This window comes from Pseudophryne corroboree, chromosome 3 (assembly GCF_028390025.1).
Source record: "Pseudophryne corroboree isolate aPseCor3 chromosome 3, aPseCor3.hap2, whole genome shotgun sequence".
NCBI lineage: Eukaryota > Metazoa > Chordata > Amphibia > Anura > Myobatrachidae > Pseudophryne > Pseudophryne corroboree.
In genome coordinates this window covers 228,926,243-228,947,678 of record NC_086446.1, presented here as the reverse complement: position 1 = coordinate 228,947,678, position 21,436 = coordinate 228,926,243, and the positions used below count along the sequence as shown (strand labels likewise).

Here is a 21,436-nt window from a genome sequence, read left to right as displayed (position 1 = left end):
CTGCCCAAATGTGCTCATCCTCCCATCGACCCATGAACACATTTGCGTAACTTGGGGCGAATCTGGTGCCCATGGCGGTCCCGACCTTTTGCAGGAAGAAATCTCCTTTAAAAGAAAAATAATTATTTTGTAAGATGAATGTTACAGCCTCAATGAGAAACTTCTGTAATCCCTCTGTTAATTGACTTTTTTCCAGGGTTTTACTGACAGCTTTTATTCCATCCTGATGGTCAATAATTGTGTATAACGACCGTACATCGGCTGTCACCATGATCAGGTCTTTATCCCATTTAATATCTTTTATTAATTTAAGGACATCCTTGGTGTCCTTAAGGTGGGATTTATTCAGCGGTACCAAAGGCTGTAAATGATAATCCACAAATTGGGATAGGTTTGCTGTTGCTGAATCTATTCCCGATACTATAGGTCTCCCCGGTGGATCCACCAAACTTTTGTGGATCTTGGGGAGAACATATAGTACCGGGATTACTGGTTCTATATTAATTATGAACCTTTGTTCATCTTCACTCAGTATCTCATTTGTCCTATATTTCTCTATAAGGGACTGTAATTTTTGGTTAATTTCTAATGTGGGATCCGTTCGTAACTTCCAATAGGTGGTACGGTCTCCCAATTGTCTGAGAATTTCAGCTTCATAATCCACTGTATTCATTAAGACGATACCACCGCCTTTATCGGCTGGTTTAATCGTGATTTCTTCCATTTCTTGTAATCCCTTTAGGGCATTCCTTTCTTTGCCCGTCAGGTTATGTTTTTGTGTTCCCCTCCTTACTTTATTAAGATCATCACGAACAAGTGTGTAGAAGGTTTCTATAAAGTTACCTTTACAGAAGGTCGGGTAGAATACCGATTTTGGTTTAAAAGGTTTGTACTCTACCTCTTCAGGGGTTATCGAGCTTTCTGATTCCTTTCCTAAGAAGAATTTTTTGACAGTTAACTTCCTAATAAACCTTTGCAGATCCACAAAAAGAGAAAACTGATTAATATTATTCGAAGGCGCATATTTAAGTCCTTTTTCAAGGACACTCTTTTCATATAAATCGAGGGGGTGACTACTCAAATTAAAAATTTTCACCCTACCCGTTGGTGGATTTGACCCTTCTTCTTCTGGATTTGTTATTTCCACATTACTTGATTCACCATCAGGATTTTTATCTTTAGGTGTTCTCAGGCTTTTCTTTTTCCTAGATTTTTTTACCTTATTGACCCTTCCTCCTCTCTTTCCCCTTTTTTTCCTTTTGGCTATTTGTATTGTTCCCTCCTCCCTCTCCTCCCTAAAAAAGGGGAGTAGGAGTTGGAGCCCTCTTCCCACCTTCTTAAAATGGTTAGAAAGTGCGTGGGTTTCCAAACCCTTTTTTTTTTGTTTCTGATGTGTTCCCCTAGTCTAACTTTTAGCGGTCTTGAGGTCCGCCCTATGTAGACTAGGTTACATTCACATTCCACAGCATAAATCACGTTTTTTGTTGCACACGTTATAAATTGCTTAATTTCCAAGGATTTTTTATTAATCATCAAGAGATAGATGGAGAGAAAGACAAGGAGGGGAAACTAGAGGATTTAAAACATACACTACAGAAAGAGATACAATAAGACCCAACAGATTTGAAGTCTTGAGGGAAGAGGGCTCCAACTCCTACTCCCCTTTTTTAGGGAGGAGAGGGAGGAGGGAACAATACAAATAGCCAAAAGGAAAAAAAGGGGAAAGAGAGGAGGAAGGGTCAATAAGGTAAAAAAATCTAGGAAAAAGAAAAGCCTGAGAACACCTAAAGATAAAAATCCTGATGGTGAATCAAGTAATGTGGAAATAACAAATCCAGAAGAAGAAGGGTCAAATCCACCAACGGGTAGGGTGAAAATTTTTAATTTGAGTAGTCACCCCCTCAATTTATATGAAAAGAGTGTCCTTGAAAAAGGACTTAAATATGCGCCTTCGAATAATATTAATCAGTTTTCTCTTTTTGTGGATCTGCAAAGGTTTATTAGGAAGTTAACTGTCAAAAAATTCTTCTTAGGAAAGGAATCAGAAAGCTCGATAACCCCTGAAGAGGTAGAGTACAAACCTTTTAAACCAAAATCGGTATTCTACCCGACCTTCTGTAAAGGTAACTTTATAGAAACCTTCTACACACTTGTTCGTGATGATCTTAATAAAGTAAGGAGGGGAACACAAAAACATAACCTGACGGGCAAAGAAAGGAATGCCCTAAAGGGATTACAAGAAATGGAAGAAATCACGATTAAACCAGCCGATAAAGGCGGTGGTATCGTCTTAATGAATACAGTGGATTATGAAGCTGAAATTCTCAGACAATTGGGAGACCGTACCACCTATTGGAAGTTACGAACGGATCCCACATTAGAAATTAACCAAAAATTACAGTCCCTTATAGAGAAATATAGGACAAATGAGATACTGAGTGAAGATGAACAAAGGTTCATAATTAATATAGAACCAGTAATCCCGGTACTATATGTTCTCCCCAAGATCCACAAAAGTTTGGTGGATCCACCGGGGAGACCTATAGTATCGGGAATAGATTCAGCAACAGCAAACCTATCCCAATTTGTGGATTATCATTTACAGCCTTTGGTACCGCTGAATAAATCCCACCTTAAGGACACCAAGGATGTCCTTAAATTAATAAAAGATATTAAATGGGATAAAGACCTGATCATGGTGACAGCCGATGTACGGTCGTTATACACAATTATTGACCATCAGGATGGAATAAAAGCTGTCAGTAAAACCCTGGAAAAAAGTCAATTAACAGAGGGATTACAGAAGTTTCTCATTGAGGCTGTAACATTCATCTTACAAAATAATTATTTTTCTTTTAAAGGAGATTTCTTCCTGCAAAAGGTCGGGACCGCCATGGGCACCAGATTCGCCCCAAGTTACGCAAATGTGTTCATGGGTCGATGGGAGGATGAGCACATTTGGGCAGGCCATCAATTTGGGGCGGATCTGGTGTCATGGTCCCGATATATTGATGATGTTTTGTTCTTTTGGCGGGGAGATGATAGATCTCTTGATGAGTTCTCCACATATTTGAATAATAACACTCTAAACATAGAGTTTTCCTTTACTAGAAGTCGAGAAACGATCAATTTCCTAGATATCACCATATATGTGGAAGATAATAATTTACACACAAAAACATACACCAAAAATACAGACTCCTTGAGTTACATCAATGCGGCCAGTTGTCACCATCCCAACTGGCTCCGATCTATACCTGCAGGGCAATTGAAAAGAGTAAAAAGAAATTGCTCAAAGAATGAACTTTACCACAGACAGGCAGGAAAGATGCGGGAGAATTTTATGGCCTGTGGTTATAATAAGAATTGGATAGAGAAAGCCACCACAGAAATAGAGGGGCTTGAAAGAGGGGTTTTATTGGCAGACAAAAATAGGGACCCTAAGAATATCGACCCTAACAAAAAAGAATTTGGATGGGCATTTGTAACTACTTATAACGATCAATACAAGTCAATTGAAAAGATCATGACCCGACATTGGGGAGTTCTAAAAAAGGACCCAATCCTGGGATCAGCCCTACCCTCTAAACCGGTGTGTATATACCGCAAGGCACCAAATATAGGTAACACTCTTGTAAGGAGTGCATGTCCACCAGTAAAAGACCCCTCGAGAATTAAATCTAAGGGTTTCTATAGATGCATGTCCTGCATGGCTTGTAAAGAAATTAAAATGTCAAACCAAAGTAAAACAAGCCAAATGATGATTAATAAAAAATCCTTGGAAATTAAGCAATTTATAACGTGTGCAACAAAAAACGTGATTTATGCTGTGGAATGTGAATGTAACCTAGTCTACATAGGGCGGACCTCAAGACCGCTAAAAGTTAGACTAGGGGAACACATCAGAAACATAAAAAAGGGTTTGGAAACCCACGCACTTTCTAACCATTTTAAGAAGGTGCATGGATGTTCAATATCAGCTATCACTCGATTTGTAGGCTTACAATGGGTACAGGGACAATGGAGAAGACGTGATATCTCCACCCAATTAGCAAAAGCCGAGATGCGTCTCATATATGATATGGGTACCCTCCAACCTGGAGGGTTAAACCTAGACTTTGAGGTGAAGTGGTTTTTGTGATATTCAACTCCAGCAAGATAGATGTCCCCTTTTCCCTGAACTGTGGTTAAGTTTGTCTTTTTAATTATGAATTTGCTTCTAACCACCGTTTTTCTTTATATCTCTGTATTTATACAGAAAGTGATTGACCACCATCCGTTACACTATCAGCTTCCTATAAAACAGTCCGATATCTAATGTGGGGTCTGGTCTCCATGATAATCATAGAAGTCACGGGAATCACCAAGTTAATGGTTGCCGTGACAATAACAAACCCGAAGACGGAATGACGTAATTATGTAATGACGGAAACAAACGGTCGTCATGGTTACGGAAAAACGTGATGACGGAAAAACGTGATGACGTGATGATAAGCGCGTCTTCACGGGACCATGGTAACAAACTACTAAAGCTTCCGCATATGAAAACCTAAGGAGAGAATCACGTGACGCCAGTGGAGATCACGTGACCGGACTGATTCCGGACTGCATTATCTTGATTGGTTACAGTCGGGGGGAGTGTGACAGGGAGGAGGTACCCGGCGCACGAGTGTCAGAGACAATTAGGTACACTATGTATAGAGACCAGCTGTGCCGGGACCAATCACAGTGGAGGGTGGGATTTTTAAACCGGACCAATATGCAAGTGAGGCATTCACAAACGGAGCAAAACCTTGAGAAAGACCCAGGCAGGGTCGGAACGCGTGGGTGCCCCAGTGGACTTTACCAACCGGAGAGGGACGTGGTATCATCAATGCCAGACCAAGAGGGCTGAACTGACACCAGAAAGACAACTCCTGCTGCAGCTGGACGAGCCTTGATGTCAGCACACCTAAGGAACTATACACGCTAGTTTCCACCTTGTTCTGGTAATTACCCACTACCTGTATCCGTGTCGGATTTTCCACTACTTTGAATGCCTATACAGCGCAAGCTGTCATTTTACTCTTAGTATCGCTATCCAGGATATTTTATGTTCATGTGTATTGTATGTCATTAAATTTTTAACCAGAGATACTGCACTATGTTCTATGTTTCTCTTTTCTTTTCCGGTCTAATGGACTGAAGAAAAAGAGATTATATGAATGTGATTTGATTCCTGATCTTCGCACAGCGCTTAATCAGTGGTATCCTAAATGTTTGTCAATGTCTATGTAATTTGAGGGTGGAGAAACCTCGTTAGGAATACCCGTATTAGCAGCTGTAGACAGCGCACAGATATCCAACCAATTTGTGGATTTTCTAATGGGTAAAACAGACCTGTTACAGAGAAGATTTATACGGGTGTAGTATGGTTTGCCGGCGGTCGGGGTCCCGGCGACCAGCATATCGGTGCCGGAATCCCGACCGCCGGCATACCAACAGCTGGGCGAGCGCAAATGAGCCCCTTGCGGGCTCACTACACGCGCCACGCTATCTATTCTCCCTCCAGGGGGGTCGTGGACCCCCAAGAGGGAAAAAAGATGTCGGTATGCTGGCAGTCGGGATTCCGGTGTTGGTATGGTGATCGCCGGGAGCCCGGCCGCCGGCAACATGAAGACCACCCATTTATACAGTTACATGTAAGTCCTATGGTAAAAATGTCTGGGGCAACAGAAAAGGGGAAGAGACAGAAAAAGCATACCTCCCAACTGTCCCGATTTTGGCGGGACAGTCCCGTTTTTCACGGTCTGTCCCGCTGTCCCACCCACGGGTCGCAGTGTCCCACGGGTGGGAGGGGCAGTTGGGAGATCCCTCCCTGTCATGCGAACAGCGTCTATTCACGGCAGAGAGGGACAGGGGGCATGACCAGCAGCTCTCATAGCGCTGTTCATGCCCCCATAATGACGGAAATGGGGGCGTGGCTTGCGATCGGGACACTTGCTGTGAAGCCACGCCCCCTTGCCATTAGGCCACACACCCTAAAAACGGGCATGCGCTGCTGTCCCTCCACCGCTGAGATCAAAGTTGGGAGGTATGGGAAAAGCCATATTGTGCTCAGATATTTTTATTTGAAATACATGCAGCGTCACAACTCTGTCATCCCATAGGCCTTATACAATTCCTCCAGCAGTTCTTTCTTTTCTTTCTCTGGTAGAAAACAAGAACGAGCTGCATTGATATTCTGGGGGGAAACCGAAAACATTAACATTATTCCACAACCACTGAGGAGACCAAGCAGAAAGCATTACTTGTAAGAATTCACAGATCTTATAGTGGATTTAACATACTCCTTATTTGCTATGATCATAATAAAACAGCAAAATACTAACATACTGTATCAATAAATCTCTTTAGTGTCTCCTGAGCTTTGTCCTTTGGGTGTGGCCTATAATGCAGTACTATCAATATTTAGTCATCTTTTTTATAATTTCTCTCTCTGGGTGTTTTATTGTGTTTCAAGCTTATCTTTTTTTTTATTATTGATTTTTACCACTGCTCTATAATAAATGTAACTCCTGTAGACTTTGTACTACTCAGTCCCAAGGCCTGGCTGTAAGATGTTATACAGGTTGAGTATCCCTTATCCAAAATACTTGGGACCAGAGGAATTTTGGATATCGGATTTTTCTGTATTTTGGAATAATTGCATACCATAACGAGATATTATGGTGATGGGACCTAAATCTAAGCACAGAATGCATTTATGTTTCATATACACCTTATACACACAGCCTGAAGGTCATTTTAGCCAATATTTTTTATAACTTTGTGCATTAAACAAAGTGTGTGTACATTCACAGAATTCATTTATGTGTCATATACACCTTATACACACAGTCTGAAGTTCATTTAATACAATATTTTTAATAACTTTGAGTATTAAACAAAGTTTGTGTACACTGAGCCATCAAAAAACAAAGGTTTCACTATCTCAGTCTCACTCAAAAAAGTCCGTATTTCGGAATATTCCGTATTTCGGAATATTTGGATATGGGATACTCAACCTGTACTTGCAGATTATTATGACATTTCTAAATTGAGGCACTTCCTTTACGGGCTTATAGTATGCTTTAATATGAAGCAAACTACAGTACTAAACTATCATAATCTTCTTTAGAAAGAGTAGTAAACAATATAATTTACAAGTTCCCAGTATTATGATGAATGTTTGCTCTGTTTTATGTATAACACCCTCTCTGGCAGTCAGTAGCAGATCTTGCCACGGGCAAGCAGGACTTTTGCCCGGGGCGCCGCCTTCCGGAGGGCGCCGCACCATGGCAAGATCCGCTCCTGCTGTGCCCCCCGCTGCCGGCTGTGTCCCCCGCTGGTGCCGCTGTGAAGGGAACTAGACGCTACGCGTCTAGTTTCCCTTCGTGGAGAGGACCTTTGCTGTGCATTGCGCGATGACGTCATCACGCACCGCATAGCATTTCAGCAGCGCTACTCTACTGTACAGGGGGCGTAACTGACCACGCCTCTGTAAGAAGCCATGCCCCTATTTCCCGCCCGGGGCGCAAAAAGGGCTAGAACCGGCCCTGCTGGCAGTGGTGGGTGACAGATCTTTGTGATTTGTCCTGTGAGAGAATAGGGTGAGAATCTTGTGCCGTCTACATAGGCGTGCGCACGGGGGGTGCCTGGTGTGCTCAGGCACCCCCTAATGTCCGGCACTCCCACACGGCACGCTTGTTGTAGCACAGTTAGTGATCGCTGAGCATGTGATCGGCGGAGCCCAGCCTACAGCTTAATTCCCGTGCCTCCCCCCACTGCTGCGCCCGGGCCCTGCTGCCTGCTGATAACATAATACTGTATGCTGAGTGCACTGGTCGACGGCCTCATAGGGGGACTGATGTCACCTTGCAATGTGACGTGATGATGTCCGCCCGCGCTCTCCTCCAGCCACGGTCTCAGTCCTAGTGTGCCGCCACACCATGGGCAGCTCTCCTCTAGGGGAAACTGGGAGCCGCCTCCAGACACATTCTGGTGAGACTAATTTGTCAGTTCAGGTTCCGGACTGCGGGCATCGGATGGGAGCGCAGACGGGAAGCAGGTGTCACAAGGAGTGTGCGGGTAATTCACAATACTGAACGTGGCGCTGCTGGTCCTTCATCTCCCATGTCTATTCACCAGGTGGTGGGGGCGGCTCGGGGATTGAGTGATGTGTGGTGCAGCAGTCAGTGTGAAGTGACTCTATGAGTAACACTGGTAGTGCGGGTTCACTATGGTATGCCGGCGGTCGGGCTCCCGGCGACCAGCATACCAGCGCCGGGAGGCCGACCGCCGGCTTACCGACAGTGTGGCAAGCGCAAATGAGCCCCTTGTGGGCTCGCTGCGCTCGCCACGCTACAGGCACGGTGGCGCGCGCCACGCTATTTTATTCTCCCTCCAGGGGGGTCGTGGACCCCCACGAGGGAGAATAAGTGTCGGTATGCCGACTGTCGGGATTCCGGCGCCTGTATACTGTGCGCCGGGATCCCGTCAGTCGGCATACTGAAGACCACCCGGTAGTGCTGCTGCTGCAGAATCGAGAAGCAATTAATTCATAAATATAATGTACCCTTTCAGTGTACTATATATACATGTACATATATATATATGTACATACATGTATTTGTTTATACATGTATATACGTGTGTGTGTGTGTGTGTGTGTGTGTGTGTGTGTGTGTGTGTGTGTGTGTGTGTGTGTATATATATATATATTTATAAATCAAATTTATGGTTGATGTATCTATCCCTGCCCATATATACTGTATGTTTCAGCTGATCTGTGATATATTATATACAGTATACTGTGTGGTGTTAATTTCAGCTCCTACTGTGTGGCATAATGTGAATGTCGGCACATACTGTGTGGCGTAATGTGAATTTGGCTCATACTGGGACATATGTGACAAATGCTGGTGTCCTGTGGAGGAGGATCTAATGGCATAGAAAATGGCAAATGTGGCTCTGACATGTGTAAATTTTAAACTTTATTTATGTTATGTTAAAACTGAAATGTTCGGCCCCCTAAATCTCCTGTACTTTTCTGAGTGGCCTACTCAAAATCAGGGTGTAGGTGCTGGGGGGGGCGGGATGTCTAACCAGCGATATGGTGCAGCGACAGCTAGGGCTCAGGGTTACGCCGCAGCGGACAGTCAGTACCGGTTGGAGGTCACAGCATAATGTTTCATTTTATTTCTCTGGGGTGTATTATATCTACTTGTATTATTAGGAAGTTGAACTAGGGAGAATTAAGATTAAGCCATGTGATTTTACTGACAGAATGTAAAATAGTGCTAGACATGTTCCTGGGCAGTGGTAGACACCCCTCTCTGGTGGCGCACCCCCTAATAGTGGGGGTAATTCCAAGATGATCGCAGCAGGAAATTTTTTAGCAGTTGGGCAAAACCATGTGCACTGCAGGGGAGGACACATATAACATTTGCAGGGAGAGTTAGATTTGGGTGTGGTGTGTTCAATCTGCAATCTAAATTGCAGTGTAAAAATAAAGCAGCCAGTATTTACCCTGCACAGAAACATAGTAACCCACCCAAATCTAACTCTCTCTGCACATGTTATATCTGCCTCCCCTGCAGTGCACATGGTTTTGCCCAACTGCTAAAAAATTTCCTGCTGCGATCAACTTGGAATTACCCCCAAAATTAGCTGCGCACGCCTTTGGCCATCTAGTTGCTGCGAGTGCACCTGATGCCTCTATTGCCCATCTATTCTGAGTTAGTGACCCTGAGAGACTACAGAGGATAATCCCCCTCACCCCAGTATTAGGAAGAATAGTCAGAGACACCTGTTCTGGCCTCATAACAACTGTGGGGCTAACTCAGAGCAAAGCAGCCACATTGTGTACTGGCAAATATCTGTGGACATCCGCTTGTGTTCAAGGTAGGACAGATCTATGTGGCTGCACTGCCCCTATACATCTGCATGTGAGAGCACAGCAGCCGTTATAACTATCAGCAGGTATTTGCACAAACCCTGTCCTGGGTGCAAAATATCTGTCAGGAATAGCTAGATCTTTGCGCATGCTCACCACTGAATACACAACAATTTAGTCCCCCCCCCCCCCCACCCCCAATACATATGGTACTTTTGCCCCATTGCCACCCATTTACAGTGTACAGCCATTTAGCTGCAAACAAATAACCTTCTGCGTGACTATACACAACCCCACAGATCCATGGGGGTCATTCAGACTGATTGCACGCTAGTTTTTTTCGCTGCGCTGCGATCAGGTCAGAACTGCGCATGCATATGCACTGCAATGCGCAGGCGCATCGCGCGGGTACAAAGAGGATCGTTGCTGTGCGATAGGTTTTACGAAGAATCCATTCGCACAGCCGATCGCAAGGAGATTGACAGGAAGAAGGCATTTGTGGGTGGCAACTGACCGTTTTTAGGGAGTGGTTGGAAAAACGCAGGCGTGTCCAAGCGTTCGCAGGGCGGGTGTCAGACATCAATTCCGGGACCGGACAGGCTGAAGAGATCGCAAGGGCTGAGTAAGTTCTGGGCAACTCAGAAACTGCACAAATATTTTTTGTACCGCCCGGCTGCACATGCAATCGCACACTTGCAAAGCAAAAATACACTCCCCTATGGGTGGCGACTATCTGCTTGCAGCAGTGCAAAAAAAACCCTAGCAAGCGATCAGGTCTGAATTAGGCCCCATGTGCAGTACAAAGGTCCCAGATATGACAGCTTTGCATGTTGCCCTGACTATTTTAATAATAAAATTATTATTATTATTATTATTATTATCATCATGCTTTAGTTATGTGGCACCACAAGGGTTTCACAGCACTTAACAAAGGGCCTAATTCAGACCTGATTGCAGCAGCAAAATCTTTTTCTAATGGGCAAAACCATGTGCACTGCAGGTGGGGCACATGTAACATGTGCAGAGAGAGTTAGATTTGGGGGGGGGATATATTGTGTCTGTGCAGAGTAAATACTGGCTGCTTTATTTTTACACTGCAATTTAGAGTTCAGTTTGAACACACCCCACCCAAATCTAACTCTCTCTGCACGTTACATCTGCCCCACCTGCAGTGCACATGATTTTACCCATTAGAGAAAAATGTTGCTGCTGCAAACAGGTCTGAATTAGGTCCAAAGTACATAAACAAATGAGCAAAACAAGAAAACAGTGACTTACAGTACAAGACAATGGAGGACAACAAGTACATGGTATATAACATTCTGCATTAGCAGTCATGACACTGAAATAAGCATGGAGGCAGGAACCAAGAGTTAGGTGCCATTGTAAGGAGTAGAAGATAGTCTAAGTAAGAGAAGAGAAAGCACATGAGGGGAGAGGGCCCTGCTCATGAGAGCTTACATTCTGAAGGGGTGGGGCAGACAGACAAGGGTGTCACAGAGGGGGAGAAGTGAGCATGTAACAGAGGGTTAGGGTTAGAGATGGATGGGTTTGATGAAGGAGTGGGTCTTGAGAGCCTGTTTGAAGGTTTGTAGAGAGGTGAAGAGTCTGGTGGGTAGAGGAAGATAATTCCAGCGATAGGGAGCAGCACATGCAAAAACATGGAGATAGGAGTGGGAGGAAGTAATCAGTAGGCAGGAAAGGTGGCATGCATTTGTGCACTAAAGAGGACAATAGGGAGTGTAAAGGAAGATAAGGTCTGAGGTGGTAATGGGAGAGGAATGGGTGAGGGCCTTTTAAGTGAGTGTGAGAAACTTGACTTGGGTTCTGAAGAGGGGAGCCAGTGTATGGCTTGTAACAGAGTGGAGGCAGATGTAGTACGTTTGGAGAGGAAGATGAGCTGGGCAGCAGCATTGAGGATAGATTGGAGTGGAGAGGTGGTTGTCAGGAAGGCCAGATAGGTGGAGATAACAGTAGTCCAATCTGGAGATGACCAGTGAGTGGATGAGGGTCGAAGTTGCATCCATGGTGAGAAAGGGTCTGATCCTGGAAATATTTTTGAAATGAAAATGACAGGACTGGAAGAGGTACTGAATATGTAGTTTGAAGGAGAGAGGAGGTAAGGATAACTCCAAGACAGCATACTTGGAGTATAGAGGAGTTAGTTGTGCCATCAATAGATAATGGAATTGTGGGAGGTGAGGGTATGAGAGAGGGTGGGAAGATGATCTGCTCAGTCTTCAACATGTTAAGTTTAAGAAAGCGCTTGGACATTCAAGAAGAGGTAACAGAGAGACAGTTGGAGAAACGAGTAAGGAGAGAGGAGGGGAGAGGTCATGGTAAGAAAGGTAGCTTTGAGTATCATCGGCATAGAGATAATATTGGAAGTCAAAAGAGCTAATGAGCTTACCTAAAGAGGACATAGAGAGAGAAAAGAGAGGTCCCAGAAAAGTCATAAGAGGAGACAGAAAAGGAACGGTTAGAGAGATTAAAGGACAGTTCCACACAGACCAATGGTGAAGGATTTGCAGGAGGAGAAGATGCTCCGCAGTAACAAAAGCAGCATATCAAAAATATCAGAGCAGAGATATCAAAGAGAATAAGCAGAGAATAGTAGCCCTTGGATTTGGCAGTAAGTAAGTCATTGCAGACTTTTATGAGGGCAGTTTCAGTGGAGTGGAGAGGACGGAAGCCAGAATGAAGTGGGTCAAGCAGGGAGTAAAGAAAGGCAGTAAGGTGGTGTTAGGCCATATGCGAAAGGAGTTTGAAGGCAAAAGGGAGGAGAGAGATGGGTTGGTAGTTGGCAGTGCCGGATTAACAAATAGGCAGAGTAGGCACCAACCTATGGGCCCACGTCTTTTAGGGACCCGATGTCAACAGATCAAAATACAGTACTTGTTTCCAAAAGACAGGAAAAATGAATCATCTCAAAGAAACGAAAACTTTACATTAAAGACTCTATAGAGGAAATATTGTATTAATGTAATGTATCCATTAACAACTTAAAGTACATAACCATACCACCCAACTGTTCCTATTTCAATGGGACAGTTCTACTATTTTGGACACTGTCCCTACCGCTGGTTGCAGTGTTCCGCAGGCGGTGGAGGAAGGTTAGGGAGTCTTTGATCACCACTTCTCTGCACAGCAAAACAGAGGTTGATCTCTGTATAGATGCGGTGCATATGTGCACAACATATAAACAGTGCAGAGTAGTGATTCTGGCTTGCCCCCAAAGTTGATGAAAAATGGGGATGTGACAGTAGGCCATGCCCACCCACCCGAGGCCATGCCCCCAAAAACATGAGGCCACACAACTTTTTCACCGCAAGATGGTCCCTAATCCCTGTACTTAGAAGTAAGGAGGTATGCATAGAATAGAGGAGACAAGGGCATGCTTGAAGGCAGAGGGTACAGTGCCTGATTAGAGTGACAGGTGGGCAAGATGGGAACAGGCAGAAGGAAAGATATAGCAGAGGAGGCGGGAGGTGATAGGGTCAAGTGGGGAGATGGTGGGAGGGGGGGGGGGACCGGTTGAGGGCCATGACTTCCTCTCCAGATACAGGGGAAAAGGAAGTCAGGGTTGGTAGGAAGGATGGAGAGGGGTGTTTACTGGTCAGGGAAAGGAGGTGGTGGTTTGCTGAAAGTCTGGTGGGATGTGATGTCCTGATGTATGGAGTCAATTTTGGATGTGTAGTGGATGGCAAAGTCAAGTGCAGATAGTTAGGAGGAGAGACTCTAATAACTAGTAATTTAGAACCGTTGGTGGTATTATACATATACAATTTGATGGTGGCACAGTAGATGATTTTGCTAAAAGGCACTTAGATATGTAATATTTGGTAGAGATAAAGTGGAGAAAGATAAAGTACCAGCCAAACAGCTTCTGTAATTTTTCAAGCGCAACCTGTAACATATACAACAGATTACTTGGGCATATTGAGTGCAGAAGAACCTTCTCATACAGAGCCACATCTAACGTTCAAGAAAAAGCCCATGCAGAGATTAACAATTGTTTTATTGATCTATGGTAATATGAAATGTCTTAAAAGTGAGGGCTACTAATGGTTATGCCCAAGCAATCTGTGCATGCCCACTTGTTGCCACTCTCCTAAAGCCCATTTGTTTTTACAACCAGTAACGTGAAAGTTAGGAACGGATTAGTACTTTATCTCTCTCCAAGCTTTGATACATCTACCCCTTGGCCTTAAACCTCTGTATCCAAATCTGAAAGAGGTTTCCATTTGGGACATGGGGGGGGGGGTCATTCCGAGTTGCTCGCTAGCTGCTTTCGTTCGCTGCGCAGAGATCAGGCAAAAAATCGGCATTTCTGCGCATGCGTATGCGGTGCAATGCGCACGGGCGTCGTACTATTACAAGGAATGATGTAGTTTCACACAAGGTCTAGCAAAGCTTTTCAGTCGCACTGTTGGCCGCAGAGTGATTGACAGGAAGAGGGCGTTTCTGGGTGTCAACTGACCGTTTTCAGGGAGTGTACGAAAAAACGCAGGCATGCCAGGAAAAACGCAGGCCTGGCTGGGCGAACGCAGGGCGTGTTCATGACGTCAAAACAGGAACTGAACAGTCTGAAGTGATTGCATTCGCTAAGTAGGTCTGAAGCTACTCTGAAACTGCACAAAATTATTTTGTAGCCGCTCTGTGATCCTTTCGTTCGCACTTCTGCTAAGTTAAATACACTCCCAGTGGGAGGCGGCATAACGTTTGTGTTGAAATATGTACAACAGACTATGGGTTTGTTTATATGCATGTAGTTACCGTACAGGGGCAGCAGATGGCGCTGTATACTTACAGAGGTGTAGTGTTTGTCTGTTGCATATGTTTGTACTTGTTTGTTTTTACCTCACATGTGTGTTCTAGAAAGGTCTCTGAGAGAAGGAGATGAGCTGATGATACTGAAACTTGTTGTTATATTGATCCTGCTATTCAGTACTATATAAAGAAGATATACATCTCAAGTCTCGTTCTGTCTGTATACAAGGTAACTCCTGAGGTGATACTTTATCTATAAGACTTCCCGCTGCACACCTATGGTATCGATCCATCGCACTATGCCAACAGGTTATGGGCCCAGACTGGAGTCTATACAAGATAAAGTTTTCAGGAGTGCATCCTAAGCAGCATCCAGATCACGAGTCGCACTGCAAGTCCCAGCAGGCGCAGACAGCAGACTGTGTAACGCACACAAGAAACAACCCAGGAGAACCTTGGAAAGAAAACTGTGAGTAAAACAAGTTTAATACCACAGAAGAATAGAGAGATCTATACAAGGAAGGGTTATGGCAAATTACACAGATCTCAGACTAGCTGCTAGCAAGCTTTCTAATGAGAACTATCAAACATGGAAGTTTAAAGTAGAAATGCTATTAACCAGAGATGATTTATGGGATGTTATAAATGCAGACAGACCTGAAGGAGAGGATCAGCAGTGGATTAAGAAGGACAGACAGGCAAGAGCCACTATAAGTTTACTAGTGGAAGATGAACAGCTTATACACATAAGACAAGAGAGTACAGCTAAAGGCATGTGGTGTGCTTTACAGAGAGTGCATGAAGGATCAAGTTTGAACAGCAAACTATTCCTATTAAGAAAATTATATCAAATAAGATTTAATAAAGGCAAGACAATGCAAGAACACATCAGTGCACTACTAGAGATAACCATACAGCTCAGGTCAATGGGAGAAGAAATCAAAAGCAACCACATAGTAGCCATCCTCCTTTGCAGTTTACCAGATACATACAGTGCACTAATAAACGCACTAGAAATGAGACCTGAAGCAGAAATCACACCAGACTTTGTGAAGAACAGGCTCATAGAGGAGTATCAACGCAGAAAGGAGCTTACAGAGTGCAATACTGAAAGTGACACAGAGAAAGCACTTAAAATGGCGGACACTAAGCCACACACCAGGGAAACAAGAGCATGTTTCAGATGCAAGAAAGTGGGTCACCTGAAAAAAGATTGCACCATATGGAAGACAGAGCAGCACAAACCACCAGAAAGATTACACAAACAAAGAGCCAAAGCCACACTTACAGATACAGGAGCACACAATTGGAATGGAACATTTAAAGCGACAGTAACCCAATTATCAGAAAAGTGGTATGTAGACTCAGGAGCGACTAGTCATATGACAAATAACAAGGATTTCTTTACTGAACTTGATTTGAACCATAAAGAAACAATCTACCTAGCAGATGGAACAAATATCATTGCAGAAGGGAAAGGGAATGGTAAATTCCTATGCTCCAAGGGTAATGGCAGCTATGCAGAAATACCCGTAACAGATGTGCTATATGTTCCCAAGCTTGAGGGAGCACTGCTATCAGTAAAGAATCTAATAGAAAAAGGACTTACTGTAAAGTTTCAGAATAATAAGTGTTTTATCCAAAACGGAAGAGAAACACTAGCTACAGCCAGAATAAAAGAACATTTATACTGTCTGGATATCGCAGCACAGCAGGCAAAGCTGAGTACACAGAAACACGCTGACTGCATTCACAAGTGGCATAGAAGATTAGGACACAGACACCCAGATTGCATAAAGGAAATGCAGAAGAGAGACCTAGCCAGGGATCTCAAAGTGTCAGACTGTTCGGAAATGATGAAGTGCCAATGCTGCATAAAAGCAAAAGCAACAAGGATGACAATTCCTAAGAAAAGTGAAAACAGAGCTTCCAGACCACTAGACCTGGTACATAGTGATGTATGCGGACCTATGAAAACGCGAACCGTAGGAGACAAAAGGTATATGCTGACATTCATTGACGACTACTCCAGGTTCACAGTCACTTATTTAATAAAAAGTAAAGATGAAGTCTTAGAAAAGCTGCAAGACTACGTGACCATGACCAGAAACAGGTTCAAGAGGAATATGCTAACTCTTCGCAGCGACAATGGAGGCGAGTTCACAGGACAGAAAATAGAACGGTACTTAAGAGGACTCGGTATTGAGCATCAGAAGACAGTACCATATACACCAGAGCAAAACGGTGTATCTGAGAGGAAAAACAGATCACTAACAGAAATGATAAGGTGCATGCTTACAGATTCAGGACTACCTGATAAATATTGGGGCGAAGCAGCAGCAACAGCCACCTACCTTCAAAACAGACTACTTTCCAAAGCAGTAAGGAAGACACCATATGAGCTGTGGCACGGTAAGAAACCCAGCTTAAAGCACATTAGAGTTTTTGGATGCAGAGCCTTCGTCTACATTCCTGCTGAAAAACGAAGCAAGTTGCAGAACCGAGCAGAAGAGGGAGTTCTAGTCGGCTATAGTGAACATTCAAAAGGCTACAGAATCTTAAATCCAAGAACTGGAAAAGTAGTTATAAGCAACAGTGTGACATTCATAGAAGAAACACGAGATGATGTCATAACTCCAGTAGACTCTACTGAAGAAGAAGAAAGCACTGAATCCAAGGAAACAGATGAAGTAGAGATCACTCAAGAAGTTGAAGTACAACACAAGACAAATACCAGCGACACTCATGAGAGTGCATCCGAGGGGGTGAGACGCTCTTCAAGAGAAAATAAGGGAAAAGCACCTACACGTTTATCTTACAAAGCAAAAGCCATTAACATACAAGAACCTGCATCATGGGAAGAAATTGCTAATTTTTCTGAAAGAGAAGCACAGAAATGGCTAGGAGCCGCAAAAGAAGAAATGGAATCAATGGAAGACAATCAGACATGGACATTGACCAGACTACCATTAGACAAAAAGGCCATAGGATGTAAATGGACTTTTAAGGTCAAGTATGATTCTGAAGGAAAAATAGAAAGATACAAGGCAAGACTCGTTGCTAAAGGATATTCACAGAAATTTGGAGAAGATTATGATGAAACGTTTGCTCCAGTTGTGAAGCACACTACCATTAGAACCTTACTCCTAACAGCAGCCATAAAGGGTATGCAAGTGAAACATTTCGATGTAAAGACGGCTTTCCTACATGGTGAACTAAAGGAAGATATATACATGGAACAACCACCAGGCTTCGTGAATTCTCAGAACCCAGATCATGTATGTAAACTGAACAAGAGTATATATGGTCTTAAACAAGCAGCAAGAGCATGGAATACAAAGATAAATGGAGTTCTGATAGAAAAGGGATTCGTCAGAAGCAAAGCAGACCCATGTCTCTATACAAAGTTGATAGAGGAAAGATGGTTCTATGTATTAATTTACATGGACGATTTGCTAGTTTGTTTTGAACAAGAAGGGGACGAAGTTGAATTGTTACAAGAACTAAACCGTCAGTTTGAAACAAAAGACCTCGGCCACATAACGCATTACTTGGGAATGCAAATCTCAAGAGAAGGTGATGGAACATTCACACTAAGTCAGAGATACAAAATTCAGGAAACCATTGAGGAATTTGGTATACAAGATGCAAAGACAGCAAGCACTCCTATGGAGACAAGTTATGAAAAGGAACCAAATGATCAGAGCAACCTGTTAGAGGATAACCATCTATACAGAAAAGCCATAGGAAAATTGCTATACATTGCAACCGTCACCAGACCAGATATCTCCACAGCAGTCGGGATTTTAAGCAGAAAAGTCTCTAAACCAACAAAGATGGATTGGAATGCAGTTAAGAGGGTAATTCGTTACTTAAAGGGAACGATTAACAAGAAGCTTAAGCTCTCAGCAAACACAAGTCACAAGTTAACAGGATATGTTGACGCAGATTGGGCTGGAGACACAAGTGACAGAAAATCCACAAGTGGATATCTATTCTCTATTGGAGAAGGATTAATCAGCTGGACAAGCAAGAAGCAGTCTACCATAGCACTATCTTCTACAGAAGCTGAATATATCGCAGCAGCTCACGCCAGTCAAGAAGTGGTATGGTTAATGCAACTACTATCAGACCTAGGAATGCCTCAAGAAGAACCTATCAAGATATATGAGGATAATCAAGGATGCCTTGCATTAGCGCAAACAGAAAGAGTGAACCCAAGAACCAAGCACATTGATGTCAAGCATCACTTCCTGAGGGATCTACAGGAACAAGGTCTTATAGAGTTGAACTATTGCCCAACAGAAGATATGACAGCTGATATCATGACTAAGCCTCTTACCAGAGAGAGACATTGGAGACTTACGTCAAAGATGGGTCTAACTGAAGAAACCCAGTCCGTTGAGAAGGGGTGTTGAAATATGTACAACAGACTATGGGTTTGTTTATATGCATGTAGTTACCGTACAGGGGCAGCAGATGGCGCTGTATACTTACAGAGGTGTAGTGTTTGTCTGTTGCATATGTTTGTACTTGTTTGTTTTTACCTCACATGTGTGTTCTAGAAAGGTCTCTGAGAGAAGGAGATGAGCTGATGATACTGAAACTTGTTGTTATATTGATCCTGCTATTCAGTACTATATAAAGAAGATATACATCTCAAGTCTCGTTCTGTCTGTATACAAGGTAACTCCTGAGGTGATACTTTATCTATAAGACTTCCCGCTGCACACCTATGGTATCGATCCATCGCACTATGCCAACAGTTTGCACGGCTGCTAAAAACTGCTAGCGAGCGAACAACTCGGAATGACCACCATGGGCTTCTCCCTCAGCGTTCCATGCTGACATCATCTATTACTGAGGGGCCTATATATCAAAGCTTGCAGAGCGATAAAGTGGGGAGAGATAAAGGGCGGGATGCATCAAGCATCGCATTTTGCTTGCATGCATCCCACCACTCTTCAAAAGCCTTAACAGCATTAACGCTAGGGTGGCCAATTCCGGGATCGGCAGGGTCGTGGGATTTAGGCTGAAAACCGTCCAGGATTCAATTCCGGGATTGGAAGCTCCAATCCCGGGGATTGAGGGATCTTTTATTTTTATTAAAGTCTGGCAGCATTGCGCGACCTCAGGACGCTCAGACGCTGCCCTGCTCTCTCCTCCCGGCTTACCCTGAGCAGCGTGAAGTGCAGTCAAAGGTCACACTGGGCAGTTAACCGTCCGCTGCCACCGCCGCAAAGAGTGAAGGATGTTTCCCACCATCCTATCCCCGTCGTGAGTTATGTGTGCGGGGTGGGAGGGGCGGGACGAGAGGGCACACATCAGGGACGTGCAGTCAGGGGAGGCAGTGCCTCCCCTGTCACTGTTGATTAAAATAATATAAACAAGATACATAAGACACATATTCTGTGTCATATGTATCTTCTTAATATTATTCTAATAAAGTTAGCCTATGAAATTACTTTGGGAGGCACTCATAACAAGTACCTCCCGTACACAGTGAAAAAGGGGGATGCAGCGGGGGGCAGGGCCAAACACTGGGCTTTAAAAGCCCATTAGAAAGAGAGAGGACAGCGGCACTTATACAAGTGCCTCACTGACAGCCTGGGATGGGCTATCAGGCATGACAGCTGTGATTGGACAGCGGATCCAGCAGTGGATCCGCTGGTCCAATCACCCAGAGGCGGTGGGAGAAGCGGAGGCGGGACCCGGCAGTGACTGTGAGCTGTAACGGCAGTCACTGTGAGCAGCGGTGGCCTCGGGAAGCCCGACACTGGAGAGCATGCGGCGGCGGTGGCCCTGTCTTGTTCCTGCTCCACCACCCTCCCAGGCAGCAGCAGCATTTCAGGTGAGAGAGGAGAGCCGCTTGAGGGGCTGCACTGGCGTGCGCACGGGGGGGGGGGGGGGCGGTGGAGTGGGGGAGAGAGTATTACAACCCGCTGTGTGGCCAGAACAGCCGCGCGAGTGCGATGGGGCCCCGCGATGATTTTAATCTCAGTAGGAGCCGGCAGTGGCACTACAGTAATGAAAAAGCAAAAAAAACTACAGCTTCCAGCAGCCCTTGTTGCAGGAAGCTCCCGTTTACTTTCTGTTTCATCACTGTAGTGTGATGCGCAGGGGCGGATTGGGCCGGTCCAAATGGCCCCAACCCTCAGTAGCCGTCCAGCCATCTTCTACCCGCACCTCCCACCACCCTGGAGCCACACCCGAACTGCCCACCCACCATTGTGCTGGCCTCATCGTCCACCGGCTCCTGGCTCCCAGAAGGTGAGGGCGGCTAAAGGAGACACAGACACACAGAAGGGGGAGGGGATACACACACAGATAGACATAGAATGAAGGGGTGGGGGGAGACACAGACTGAAGTGGGGGGCTTTTTGACACAGAGTGAATGAAAGGGGGGGGTGAGAGACACAGGCAGAACATGATTGCATAGCAGATAGACACACTTGGGAGATGATGTGCTGAGAGACGACACGGGGTGGGCGGGGAGATGGTACTGCTGAAAGGCAACATAGGGAGATGATGTGGAGACGCAAGGGGGAAACTCATATTGTGTGGCGTAATGTGAATTTGGCTCATACTGTGTGGCGTAATGTGAATTTCGGCTCATACTGTGTGGCGTAATGTGAATTTCGGCTCATACTGTGTGGCGTAATGTGAATTTCGGCTCATACTGTGCGGCGTAATGTGAATTTATCTTATACTGTGTGGCGTAATGTGAATTTCGGCTCATATTGTGTGGCG

The 21,436-nt window shown here is 44.5% G+C and overlaps 1 protein-coding gene across 6 annotated transcripts in view; it reads right to left on the bottom strand.

The window, feature by feature from the left end:
* LOC135055160 (adenosine deaminase-like) overlaps window positions 1–21,436 on the bottom strand; it is a 233,970-nt gene that overhangs the window by 9,841 nt on the left and 202,693 nt on the right. For 4 of the 6 annotated variants that reach the window (XM_063958873.1, XM_063958870.1, XM_063958869.1 and 1 more), the window contains one exon: window positions 5,380–6,223. The exons of the other annotated variants lie outside the window; for them this stretch is intronic. In XM_063958873.1, coding sequence (XP_063814943.1) covers window positions 6,128–6,223 — 96 coding nt within the window. In that variant the 3' untranslated portion in view covers window positions 5,380–6,127. Of the gene's footprint in view, window positions 1–5,379; window positions 6,224–21,436 lie in introns of those variants that run through there. 6 annotated transcript variants of the gene reach the window in all.